The following is a 14,084-nucleotide window of genomic DNA, read 5'->3' on the forward strand; positions in this document are numbered from 1 at the left end:
AAAAAAAAAAAAATTTGTTTTAAAAAAAAAAAAAAAAAAATATATATATATATATATATAAAATTAGATTTTCAGTTTCTTAGGTACACCAGCTACATTTCCTATGCTTAGTAACATGTTATTAGTGATTACCATATTAGCATAGATGTAGAACATTCCATCATCTCAAGAAAATTCTCTTTGACAGCACTGCTTCAGAAAATTCATCTCGAAGAACTTCAGTCAATGGCTTAAAGCCCATTTCTTCACATGCTAGAGCAGGCCTGGGATCCTTGAACTCCTAGAGTCCACAGATCCAATAACTCCTAAAATCATGTGCTAAATAATGTATATGTGCATTTTGCTGAGAGTTTATTGCTTATGTCAGATTCTCAAAGGGGTCTTGACGCCGTAAGAGGATAGGGATCGCCTACTTTAGGGATTATTTTGGTTGCATTTGATTTTAATAGTATTGGAAAAGAGCTGTGTCACTATATTATACTTCTATAAAATTGTCACTTCTGTTAAAAATGCCTGGTATTTTTTTCTCCTGCTTTATAAATCTTTAAAGGGCTTCTTTCTTGAACTTTATAAAATTCTGATCTTCAATCAGTATGTGATAACTGGGCTAGGTAAATATCACATAATTTGAAATTATGGAATACCTTGAGAATTATTGGAATTCCTCTTTCATTCCTCCTTCCCTGTCCCAGCATAAATACCTGAATTTATTGTAAACAGCGTTTTTTATTAATGGAAGATTTTGGCCCTTGATCTATGGGCTTTGCAAATTTTACGATTTTATTTTTTAATGTATAGGCTTGATGGGGTAAGGAAAAATTTTGCCATTAGGTCTGTCATGATTGTGACCATTATTAGCAATGTTATATGTAAAATCTGGTGTTTATATCATATTGCCTGTATCACAGAATTTTTTGTCTGTTCAGAATTGAGTTTTTATAGTATGAACAGGCTTTATAAGTATAAATATTTTACATGTGACAGTTCTGTAACCTCCATTTTTCTTGTTGGGAACAGGTTTGAAGGTTGAAGTGACTCATTGTGGAACAATGAGACGGAAATACCGTGTTTGTAATGTAACAAGGAGGCCTGCCAGTCATCAAACGTAAGAAAAGTTTGTCAGAGCAGTGATGGTGTGAGGCAGCTTGCCCTAGTTAGTGGGGTTGGGAGTTTTTCTGACTCTTACTGGGAAGTAATTGTTCATGTGTACTTTTTTTTTTTCTCAGCTTTCCTTTACAGTTAGAAAATGGCCAAACTGTGGAGAGAACAGTAGCGCAGTATTTCAGAGAAAAGTATACTCTTCAGCTGAAGTACCCGCACCTTCCCTGCCTGCAAGTCGGGCAGGAGCAGAAACACACCTACCTGCCGCTAGAAGTAATGCCTTCACACTGCTAATTCATACCCTGTTGTTCATCATTCTTTTGGGGTCTTTTATGGCCGATAACTTACCTCATACAGAACATTTGTTTTGGAATATGAACTGTTTTTAAGTTTTAATTTATTCTAAATTTTCTATAATGAAATAACACGAAACAAGTTCATCCATAGTCCTACAAGTTTAGTATAACCACTGTTAACATTTTGATATACTACACTTCTTTCAGTCTTCATCTGGTGTACATTTTACTTAATTATAATCATAGTGTAGAGCCGTCTTGTTTACTACTTTTTTACTTAACATATTGAAAATAAGTGGTTTAATGAAGTTGATTTTAAATTTTATTTTACATTTAATTGGCACTAAGTAAGAGCTAAAAAAAAAAAGATATATACATCTAGTACAAAACTTTTTTCCATTTGTAGGTCTGTAATATTGTGGCAGGGCAACGATGTATCAAGAAGCTAACAGACAATCAGACTTCCACTATGATCAAGGCAACAGCAAGATCTGCACCAGATAGACAAGAGGAAATTAGCAGATTGGTTAGTACTTAACCTTAGAAATGAGAATTTAAAACATATTAAGGCAAACTATAATACTAGAGAACCATGTCCTTATCAACCCATACCTTATTACCATTTCACAGACTATGAGAATTAAAAGGGATCATGGAAGTAATCTAATGTTCTCAATACAAGCTTTGGTGGGCTATATGAGAAGGGTTAGGTCCTTCTCATTGAACACTGAGCTTTTTAAGTAGATCCAGGGAACAGATCCTCTCAGAAGAGGATCAATTTAGTAAACTGGAACCTCCACCTAAAAGAGGTGGGAAATAGGAGGAAAAGTCAATTATGACTAGCAATAATTCTGTTTTGTTTTTGTTTTCGTTTTTGTTTTCAGAGACAAAGTCTTGCTCTGTCACCCAGGCTGTAGTGCAGTGCTGTGATCTCGGCTCACTGCAAGCTCTGCCGCCCGGGTTCACACCATTTTCCTGCCTCAGCCTCCCCAGCAGCTGGGACGACAGGCGCACGCCACCACACCAGGCTAATTTTTTTGTATTTTTAGTAGAGATAGGGTTTTACTGTGTTAGCCAGGATGGTCTTGATCTCCTGACCTCATGATCCGCCCGCCTCAGCCTCCCAAGGTGCTGGAATTACAGGCGTGAGCCACCGTGCCCGGCCAATACTAAAATTCTTAACACTCAGTCTAAGATTGCTTAGTCCCCAGTATCAGAGTGGCAGCTATACAGTCTGAATAAAGAAATGGCTGGGCTCAGTGACTCACATCTGTAATCCCAGCAGTTTGGGAGGCCAAGGCAGGTGGATCACTTGAGGCCAGGAATTTGGGACCAGCCTGAGAAACATGGTGAAATGCCATCTCTACTAAAAACACAAAAATTAGTGGGGCATGGTGGCATGCATCTGTAATCCCAGCTAGTCAGGTGGCTGAGGCACGAGAATCACTTGAACCTGAGAGGCAGAGGCTGCAGTGAGCCGATCACACCACTGCACTCCAGCCTGGACAATGAAGTGAGACTCTGTCTCAAAAAAAAAAAAAAAAGAAAAGAAAAGAAAGAAGGTCAGGCACAGTGGCTCAAGGCCTGTAATCCCAGCACTTTGGGAGGCCAAGCGGGGAGCGGATCACCTGAGGTTGGGAGTTCAAGACCAACCTGACCAACATGGAGAAACCCTGTGTCTACAAAAATACAAAATTAGCCAGACGTGGTGGCGCATGCCTGTAATCCCAGCTACTCAGGAGGCTGAGGCAGGAGAATCGCTTGAACCCGGGAGGCGGAGGTTGCGGTGAGCCGGGATTGCACCACTGCACTCCAGCCTGGGCAACAAGAGCGAAACTCCATCTCAGAAAAGAAAGAGAGAAAGAGAAAAAAAGACAAAAGAAAAAAAAAATAGAAGATAGTTTTAACCATGTAAGATCTCTGTGCTGTCTCATTGTTCTAAATGAAGGGAAGGGAGGCGTTACCAATATCACTTTTTAAAACTCATAGAATAAGACAAAACTCAAGATAAAAGGGCATCTGAGGCCGGGCGCGGTGGCTCAAGCCTGTAATCCCAGCACTTTGGGAGGCCGAGGCGGGCGGATCACGAGGTCAGGAGATCGAGACCATCCTGGCTAATACGGTGAAACTCCGTCTCTACTAAAAAATACAAAAAAATTAGCCGGGCGAGGTGGCCGGCACCTGTAGTCCCAGCTACTCGGGAGCCTGAGGCAGGAGAATGGCGTAAACCCGGGAGGCAGAGCTTGCAGTGAGCCAAGATCTGGCCACTGCACTCCAGCCTGGGCGACAGAGCGAGACTCCGTCTCAAAAAAAAAAAGGGCATCTGATTCTTATCTGGCTGTGTTCTCGAATACCATTTTAACTGCCCAAAGAGAAAAAAATCTGGAAATATGAATATTTCCCAAAACAACTTAATAACACTTCCAAAAGCAATTTTAAAGATTATTGAAAATAGGGATGCAAAACTGGCTCTTTTAATTTATTTTTTAACCTTAGTAATTTCATCTTTGGCTAAAAACTGGTTCTTCTATTTGGTAAGCCAACTACAGAAAAAAATACCTTTTTTCCTTATTGACTCTTCTGTAAAGAGTCAAAGAATGTTATTACGTGATATTTAGGAAAATACAGGCTGGTTTTCATCCTGGATTTTTCTCTGATTCTATAAGATTTTAAATGCTTTCCCAAAATCTTCTGGAAACTAAGACCTCTTACTTTCTCTATAAAAGTCTCAACTCACTGTTCTAACTCATTTATTACAGCTCAGCTGTTCAGAAAGTATCATATAGTAGTTTAAAAAAATAAAACAGACTTTGGAGTCTAACAACCCTGGGTTCGAAGTCTAGCTTCTCCATTTACTTACTGTTATCATATTATTATATTTATTATTATATTTATAGTATCTGGAAGGATACAGGTTATAAAAGAACTGCTTTCATAGCTATAAAATACTTGTGAAAATGTATCATTAAACACTTAGCACCAAGTACATCATGCAGCAAGTCACAGTATATTAATTGTTATAGTATAGTCCTTGTTATTCACTGTAACCTCATTACAGGATACACTGAAGTACAGAAATGAATGGCAAATAAGCTTGAAAGAGATGCCCCATTGGTACCTAAGTTAGAAAATGGGGCTTACACCTATAACCCCATCACTTTGGGAGGCCAAGGCAGGACTATCAGTTGAGCCCAGGAGTTGAAGACCAACCTGGGCAACATAGTGAGACCCCATCTCTAAAAAAAAAATTTAATTATCCAGGTGTGTGGCATGCACCTATAGTCCCAGCTACTCAGGAGGTTGAGGTGGGAGGATCGCTTGGACCCCAGGAGGCTGAAGTTGCAGTGAGCTGTGATTGTGCCACTAGGTGACAGAGCCAGACCCTGTCTCAATAAAAAAAAGAAAAAAAATGAGCCGGGCGCGGTGGCTCAAGCCTGTAATCCCAGCACTTTGGGAGGCCGAGACAGGCGGATCACGAGGTCAGGAGATCGAGACCATCCTGGCTAACATGGTGAAACCCCGTCTCTACAAAAAAATACAAAAAAACTAGCCGGGCGAGGTAGTGGGCGTCTGTAGTCCCAGCTACTCGGGAGGCTGAGGCAGGAGAATGACGTAAACCCGGGAGGTGGAGCTTGCAGTGAGCTGAGATCCGGCCACTGCACTCCAGCCTGGGTGACAGAGCGAGACTCCGTCTCAAAAAAAAAAGAAAAGAAAAGGAAATGATTTTTCCTGTTTATTGTGGAGAGATTCTGTGTAGCATGCTTTAAGCATGAATTTCAGTGAGATCCAACACTGAATTACATTAAGTTATTTCTCTTTGGTTATATGTATGAGAATATATAACAATTATAACCTGTGACTCATACTGGCTTTCTTATCTGTCTTAAGTGTATTCCATTAAATAAATTGTGTATTATGGCACTGAAAATAGTCAAGTAATTATATAAAATTATAAATCAAATAATTTTAAAAGCCTTAAGATTTTAATACTTCCTATCAAACTCTACACAAAATAAATTTTAATAGAATGTATCCAGATCTCCTATAGTCAGAGGTTCTTAACCTCTTTTTAGGTGAGATATTTCTTTCTCCATCCAAAAGCATATTAGGTTCAATCATACAAACTTACCGTTTTCAGCTGGGTAGTACATAGTGGTGCGTGCCTATGTTCCCAGCTATCTAGGAAGCTGAGAGAGGAAGATGGCTTGAGCCCAGGAGTTCAAGGCCAGCCTGAATAATATAGCAAGACTCCGTCTCTTTAAAAAAAAAAAAAAAAAAGTTTTTTTTTTTTCATAGATTTTTTTTTCTTTTGAGACAGGGTCTTGCTCTGACCCCCAGGCTGGAGTACTGTGGTGCAATCACAGCCCACTGCAACCTGGAGCTCCCAGGCTCAAGCAATTCTCTCACCTCAGCCTCCCAAATAGCTGGGACCACAAGCACATGGCACCCCACCTGGCTAATTCTTTTTAATTTTTTGTAGAGATGAGGTCTTACTTTGTTGCCCAGGTTGGTCTTGAGCTCCTGAGCTCAAGCAGTTCTCCCACCTCAGACTCCCAAAGTGCTGGGATTACAGATGTGAGCCACCAGGCACAGCCTAATTTTTTAATTTTTTGTAGAGACAGGGTCTCACTATGTTGCCCAGGCTGGTTTCAAGCTCCTGGGCTCGAGCAATCCTCCAACCTGGCCTCCCAAAATGCTGAGATCACAGGCATGAACTACCATGCCAGGCCAAAATGTATTACTCAACCTTATGCATACATTTAAATTTTGTATAAATTACCAGGAGGTCACAGAATTTCTACAGTCCATTCATGACCCATGGTCCCCAGATTAAGATTTGCTATTCTGTAGTTAGAGCACCATTGGTTACACCTGTTGGAAAACATTACTTACACAGTGAAGAAAAAAAAGAGGGTTCTAATGCAGTAAAGTAGGGGATTTGGAGGAATTTTGAGAGTAACTACAAACTTTTTATATTTTTAGGTAAGAAGTGCAAATTATGAAACGGATCCATTTGTTCAGGAGTTTCAATTTAAAGTTCGGGATGAAATGGCTCATGTAACTGGACGCGTACTTCCAGCACCTATGCTCCAGTATGGAGGACGGGTAAAGCCTCTTGTTAATGTTTTAATCATACACATACAGTCTGTAAGTATGGAGAGAAAGGCATATCAGAAATATTTCGGTTCAGCGATTTGAAATTTTTACTTTCTGTTTATTGAAAATTTTTGTTCTTTTTCACCATGTTATTTTTTTCTCCTCACATAGAATCGGACAGTAGCAACACCAAGCCACGGAGTATGGGATATGCGAGGGAAACAATTCCACACAGGAGTTGAAATCAAAATGTGGGCTATCGCGTGTTTTGCCACACAGAGGCAGTGCAGAGAAGAAATATTGAAGTAAGGCTTGTCATTACCTTGGCTTTGGGACTTTTTTGTGTTTAGACTTTAAGTTACTCATCTAATGTTCTAACAAATTTTGCCTTAATACGAAGTATATGTAATCACTGAAACTTCTTTTTTTTTTTTTGAGATGAAGTCTCACTCTGTTGCCCAGGCTGAAGTGCAGTGGCACGATCCCAGCTCATTGCAACCTCTACTCCCAGGCTCAAGCGATTCTCCTGCCTCAGCCTCCTGAGTAGCTGGGATTACAGGTGTGTGCCACCATGCCCAGCTAATTTTGTATTTTAGTAGAGATGGGGTTCACCTTGTTGGCCAGGCTGGTCTCAAACTCCTGACCTCAGGTGATCCGCCTGCCTTGGCCTCCCAAGGTGCTGGGATTACAGGCGTGAGCCACTGCGCCAGGCCTAGTCACTGCACCTTTAAAATGTTTCTTCTTGGGGCTGGGCGCGGTGGCTCACGCCTTTATCCCAGCTTTTGGGAGGCCAAGGCAGGTGGATCACAAGGTCAGGAGATTGGAGACCATCCTGTCTAACACGGTTGAAAGCCCGTCTCTACGTAAAATACAAAAAATTAGCCGGGCATGGTGGCAGGGGCCTGTAGTACAGCTACTCAGTGGAGGCCGAGGTAGGAGAATGGCGTGAACCCGGAAGCGGAGCTTGCAGTGAGTTGAGATCCGGCACTGCACTCCAGCCTGGGCGACAGAGCAAGACTCTGTCTCAAAAAAAAAAAAAAAAAAAAAAAGTTTCTTCTCAATAGTTTTGGTGAAAATTTGTTAGTCATAGTAAATTCCTTGATTGATTCTACTAGACATCCTTATAGACTACTGTGAATGGACAAAACACAAGCTCAAACCATGTTTTTTCTCTGCTCTCACACCACAACAATCAACACAGAAGACTCTTGTGACTAAATGTGGGGAGGGTTTCCCCACACACCAAGCAAACAATCAGTTCTGCAGTGGATACCAGCTGGGTGTCCTCCAATTCAGTCATTACACTGTCTTCCTGGAGATAGCATCAGATTCCACAGATTCAGGGTTCAGTCCCACAAGGCTGCACTCTGCTTCAGATGCCAGTAGCAAGTGCAGGCTTCTGGTCATGGGTTCCCATGACCCCCTCTTCAAGGTAGATTCATCTGATATAGCAGCTCACAGAACTAGGGAAACACTTACTTATGTTTACTGTTTTATTATAAAAGATATTACAAAGGATGCAGTAAAGATATGCATAGGGCGAGGTATGGGGAGGGAGGGTGGAGCTTCCATGCCATCCCTGGGCACACCACCCTCCAGGAACCTTTGTGCGTTCAGCTGTCCAGAAGCTCTCCAAACCCCGTCCTTTTGGGTTTTTATGAATGCTTCATTACATAGGCCTCAATGATTAAACTGTTAGCCGTTGGTTATCAACTTAACCTTTGTCCCCTTTTACCTCCTTGGAGGTTGGGGGTGTGGGGCTGAAAGTCCCAACCCTCTAATCCTGCCTTGCCTTTCCGGTGACCAGACTCCATCCTGAAGCTACCTATAAGGCTACCAGCCATTAGGCAATCAGTATCATACAAAAAGATAAGACTGAGGAGTTTCTAAGGATTTTAGGAGTTGTCTGCTAGGAAATAGAAATGGCCAACAAATGAATATTTCACAATATCACACCTGCTTTTTGTAGGCTAGTAGCAACATCATTGTCTTTCAATGACAGTTTAGGTATACTTCCCAGATTTGCCACTACCTGAATTTATTACTGTGGATAATTTATTAATTTCATTATTCTTCAATGTTCACCTTTGTAAAATAGAGCTAATCATATCTTCTGTTAAAATAAAAACTTAAGACGAATTAAATTTAACAGAGTTTATAATTGAACAAAGAATGTTTTTCTAATCAGGCAGCTCCTGGAACAAGAATAGGTTCAGAGAGACTTCCAGCAGCTGCATGGCTGAAGAAGATTTATGGACAGAAAAAGGAAAGTGGCATACAGAATATGGAAATGAAGTACAGAAACAGATGGATTGGTTACAGCTTGGCATTTGCCTTATTTGAAGATGGTTTAAACAGTTAGCTATAATTGATTGGCTAAAACTCAGTGTTTGCTACACAAGTAGCTTATACCCTATTTACCCATCCAGTTAGGTTACAGTTTTTTGTTTTTGTTTTGAGACAGAGTCTTGCTCTGTCACCTAGGCTGGAGTGCAGTGGCATGATCTCAGCTCACTGCAACCCCCACCTCTCAGGTTCAAACAGTTTTCCTGCCTCAGCCTCTGGAGTAGCTGGGACTGCAAGCCTGCACTACTATGCCCGGCTAATTTTTGTATTTTTAGTAGAGATGGAGTTTCACTGTGTTGGCCAGGCTGGTCTCAAACTCCTGACCTGAGGTGATCCGCCTGCCTCGGCCTCACAAAGTGCTGGGATTACAGGCGTGAGCCACTGCGCCTGGCCTAGGTTACAGTTTACTATGTTCAGAGAAACCTCTAGGCTGAACTTAAAAGATGTAAGGAGGTAGCTTTAAGCAAAACTTAACAGTTACCCTCTTTGATCTAACCCCCAAATTTTTGTGTATGTGTGTTTTTTTTAATGGATTGGCATTGATGTCACTCTGTCACCATCATAAATTTACTTATTTGGTCTCAAATCCCACTGGGAAATAGCAGAACAATGGGTTTTGTAAAATGGGAACAAGGACTTCAGATTACTTTTTCCTAAGGGTAAGAGTAGAGGGGACCTCCTTGTGCTGAAATTTCCTGTTTTCAGGAGAAAAACAAAACCTGGTCTATTTTAGGATCTATTTCTTTCTTCAGTGTTTCAGTGTACTTTTCTCACACTTAGCATGAGTGACTCCATTTTGGTTTGGTGTGGTCTGTTGGGGCCTTGTGCATAAGCTTAGTCCAAAACAATGACCTCCTATAATTTTGTTTAAAAATTCCTCCCTTTTGGTTAGGTCCTCACTTAGGTAAGAGTGTGACCAAAACTTAGGACCTTAGCACCACTCTCAGTTACCGAGATTTTGGGTTTCTGGTCTCAGTACGTCATTCATAAGTATGGCGTCCTCATGCTCACGCATTTCTTTGAGTTTTTGTTCCAATTCAAGAGAGACCATTTGACATTCTGCAGACGGCCATATGCAAACACTTAAAACTTTTGAGAGAGTGTAGTATCCCAGGGAGACTACTCTTATGACTCTTAGGAGAATAACCCCAAGAGTTTGGAGTATGCTCCTTAGCCAAGGTCCTCATGAACCAAGCCTCCTAAAATCAAATAGATCGAAGAATAAGCTAGAGTAAGAGTCTACTTGTTTCAACCAAGCAGCCTCTTTGTTAATCCTCTACAACTGAATCTCTGTAATATCCAATATATTCCTCCATGTTCAATAAGAAGTATCAGCAACTGCACAGATACTTCTGTTTAGCCAGTAACTAATCTAGAGCAATTCTATTATCTATTACAACTTTAGCAAGAGAATTTAAAGTCTTTTGTGTAACCATAGTCTTTGTAGTAGAATCTGCTAAAGAGCCTAAAAATTTCTAATAGGCTGGAAAATTTAGAGGGATAAATTTCTAATCATTGCCTCATTAACTCCAAACCATAGGCCAGGCGCGGTGGCTGACACCTGTAATCTGTAATCACTTTGGGAGACTGAGGTAGACAGATTGCTTGAGCTCAGGAGTTCAAGACCATCCTAGGCAACATGGCAAAACCCTGTCTCTACTGAAAATTCAAAACTCGTCCGAGCGCAGTGGTGCATCCCTGTGGTCCCAGCTATTCAGGAGGCTGAAGTGGGAGGATTGCTTGAGCCCAGGAGGCAGAGGTTGCAATGAGCCGAGATCATGCCACTGCATCCCAGCCTGGGCACCAGAGCCAGACCCTGTCTCCAAAAAGAAAAAAACACACCATAGAAAAATAAATGAACAAATAATGCCCATCCAGAAGAGTGAAGGCCTCCTGGCAATATTCTCTTTAACCTGTAATGACAATGTTCTCTGTTTTTTTTTTCTTTTTTTTCTTTTTTTGGAGATGGAGTCTTGCTCGGTCACGCAGGCTGGAGTGCAGTGGCTTGATCTCGGCTCACTGCAATCTCTGCTTCCCGGGATCAAGCGATTCTCCTGCCTCAGCCTCCCAAGTAGCATAGGCGCGTACCACCACGCCCGGCTAAATTTTCGTATTTTCAGTAGAGTGGGGTTTCACCACTAACGTTAACCAGGATGGTCTCCATCTCCTGACCTTGTGATCTGCCTGCCTTGGCCTCCCAAACTGCTGGGATTACAGGCGTGAGCCACCACACCCGGCCAGTATGAGGTTTTTTTTTATCCTTCACAAATAAAAGTATACGCTATGAGTATATACAAGAGACCCCTTTTTCAGTTCAGTTGTTCATAACAGGCATGAACTTGGAAACAATTGAGAGCTAAAAGCCTCATGACAGCAGAGAAGTCTTGATGCACGATCTCGGGAAATCTGTCCACATCTAGGAGGCCATCTGCTTCTCGAGAGAAACTTCCCTCATTAGCTTTACCTTAAGTTCTCCCTCTGATGGGTGTATGGTTCCAAGAGTCTGGGTGGGCCTTTCTAAGCTGTGAGATTACAAACCCAAGCTTCAAGGTCCTGAAGTTTTGCTGCAGTGTGGGTGACAAGGGGGGTCTTTCTCTGATGTGTTTCCAAAAGATCCAGCCTCTCAATTCTAGATCATGAAGGGTTTGCTTGTCCTCAGTCAGTGGTCTGTGAAAAGCTTTCTTTACCTGCTAAAAGTACACTTTGGCATAATGCATTAAAGCCTTGCAGCATTTAGTCATGTTAAAGTTTAGGAGCAGAAGATACAGGAGGTTCTATTATTAGGAGCATAAGCCTTCCAGTGACTATTTCATAAGGGGTCAACTTTGGTTTTTCACTGGAAGTGGATCTGATCGTCATCAATCTGAAACATCTTTGACCAAGGCAATCCGGATTATTCAGTTAGTTTTGTCTAATGCTCTTGTATTAAGTAGTACCTTATTTAACTGTTTTATAGCTAGTCCAGTGAGGCAAGTACCTCTGTCACTGGAGATTTCTTCAGCAATGTCCTGTAAGAGAAACACATTTCCTAATAACCTTTTAGCTACTGTTATAGCATCAGCCCACTTGTATGAGAAAGCTTCTGTACAACCAGAAAATATGCACTGAAAATCACAATTGAATGAAATCCTTCTGTAAAATGTTCAGATGTATCAGAAAGGTACCTGAAGTTTAGGTTGTCTTCTCAAGATTATGGGTTCGACAAACTATACATTGGTCATAAACCATTTTAGCAATTTAGAACAGTCACAACACCAGTGTGTGTGTGTGTGTGTGTGTGTGTGTGTGTGTGTGTGTGTGTGGTTTTGTTTGTTTGTTTGTTTTGAGACATAGTCTCACTCTGTCACCCAGGCTAGAGTGCAGTGGCGCGATCTCGGCTCACTGCAACCTCCGCCTCCCGGGTTCAAGCAATTCTTGTGCCTCAGCCTCCCAAATAGCTGGGATTACAGGCATCTGCCACCACGCCCAGCTACTTTTTTGTATTTTTTAAGTAGAGACAGGCTTTCACCGTGTGGGCCCAGGTGGTCTAAAACTCCTGACCTCTGGTGATCAGCCCACCTTGGCCTCCCAAAGTGCTGGAATTACAGGCGTGAGCCACCATGCCCAGCCAATATATACATTTTATCTCTTCCTTGATGAATCATGGAATACAGCTTCTAGTAATGGAAGTTTTAAGGACTCAGGAAGGAGCAGGCAGCCATCCAGTCTCTTCATGAGTCCATGCTTAACACTGGAATTGTATCCTCTTACATAGCAATTTTCTTTCTCCAGTGGAGGTGCACAGCACTGTTTATTAGATGGGTTATCATAGGTAATTTGACCCGGACCATGGAGTTCATTCAAATTATGTATCTTAACAGTTTCAGTACTGAGTTAGCATGAAAATCTAGCCAAGTATTTTCTTGGTATTCATTTAATTCTTGTGCTGCTTGGGTTAGCAGTTTTATATATCACTCAGTCTCTTCAATATGGTTCTGGTAATTCTTACTCAGTTCAAATGATATGATCCTAAAGTTACCAGAAGCCTGTCCTCAAGAGTGCTTATCAAGGTCCATTTCATCTTTTCCATGAACCTTCTTGAAGACAAAATAGGATTTTACTTGCTTGCGAAGTTTTTTTTTTTTTTTTTTTTTTTTTGAGACAGAGTCTCGCTCTGTCGCCCAGGCTGGAGTGCAGTGGCCGGATCTCAGCTCACTGCAAGCTCCGCCTCCCGGGTTCCCACCATTCTCCTGCCTCAGCCTCCCGAGTAGCTGGGACTACAGGCGCCCGCCACCTCGCCCGGCTAGTTTTTTGTATTTTTTAGTAGAGACGGGGTTTCACTGTGTTAGCCAGGATGGTCTCAATCTCCTGACCTCGTGATCCGCCCGTCTCGGCCTCCCAAAGTGCTGGGATTACAGGCTTGAGCCACCGCGCCCGGCGCGAAGTTATTTTTAATAACTGCCATACATTTGTTTGTTTGTTTGTTTGTTTGTTTGTTTATTGAGACGGAGTCTCACTGTGTCACTCAGGCTAGAGTGCAGTGGTGCGATCTCGGCTCACTGCAACCTCCTCCTCCCTGGTTCAAACGATTCTCCTGCCTCACACTCCCGAGTAGCTGGGACTACAGGCGCCTGCCACCATGCCTGGCTATTTTTTTTTGTATTTTTAGTAGAGATGGAGTTTCATCTTCTTGGCCAGGCTAGTCTCGAACTCCTGACCTCAAGTGATCTACCAATGTTGGCCTCCCAAAGTACTGGGATTACAGGGGTGAGCCACTGCACCCAGTCTGCCATTATTTTATTTATTTATTTATTTATTTATTTATTTATTTATTTATTTATTTTGAGATGGGGTCTCATTCTGTTGCCCAGGCTGGAATGCAGTGGCGCAAACTCGGCTCACTACAACCTCTGCCTCCTAGGGTTGAGCAATTCTCCTGCCTCAGCCTCTCAAGTAGCTGGTATTACAGGTGTATGCCACCATGCCTGGCTAATTTTTTGTATTTTTGGTGGAGACAGGGTTTCATCATGTTGGCCAGGCTGGTCTCCAACTCCTGACCTTATGATCCGCCCACCTCGGCCTCCCAAAATGCTGGGATTACAAGCGTGAGCCACTGTGCCCAGCCGCCATTACTTTGAATAGTGGAAACCGCAATTACTTTTGCACCAGCCTAATATTAGAAACTGCATTAGAATTAAGCAATTAACTGTGGAAATGACTTTAAATGGTCATAAAGACACAATTGACAAGGAAATTTGGTTGTTT

General features: G+C 42.0%; 1 protein-coding gene across 3 annotated transcripts in view; it reads left to right on the forward strand.

The window, feature by feature from the left end:
• The window catches only part of AGO3 (argonaute RISC catalytic component 3), a 129,996-nt gene that overhangs the window by 81,983 nt on the left and 33,929 nt on the right, over positions 1–14,084 (forward strand). For all 3 annotated transcript variants that reach the window (XM_017884480.1, XM_017884481.1, XM_017884483.1), the window contains 5 exons: positions 1,018–1,105; positions 1,227–1,374; positions 1,804–1,923; positions 6,381–6,503; positions 6,666–6,799. In XM_017884480.1, coding sequence (XP_017739969.1) covers positions 1,018–1,105; positions 1,227–1,374; positions 1,804–1,923; positions 6,381–6,503; positions 6,666–6,799 — 613 coding nt within the window. The remainder of the gene's footprint in view (positions 1–1,017; positions 1,106–1,226; positions 1,375–1,803; positions 1,924–6,380; positions 6,504–6,665; positions 6,800–14,084) is intronic.

This window comes from Rhinopithecus bieti, unplaced genomic scaffold (assembly GCF_001698545.2).
Source record: "Rhinopithecus bieti isolate Rb0 unplaced genomic scaffold, ASM169854v2 scaffold_13029, whole genome shotgun sequence".
Classification (NCBI taxonomy): Eukaryota; Metazoa; Chordata; class Mammalia; order Primates; family Cercopithecidae; genus Rhinopithecus; species Rhinopithecus bieti.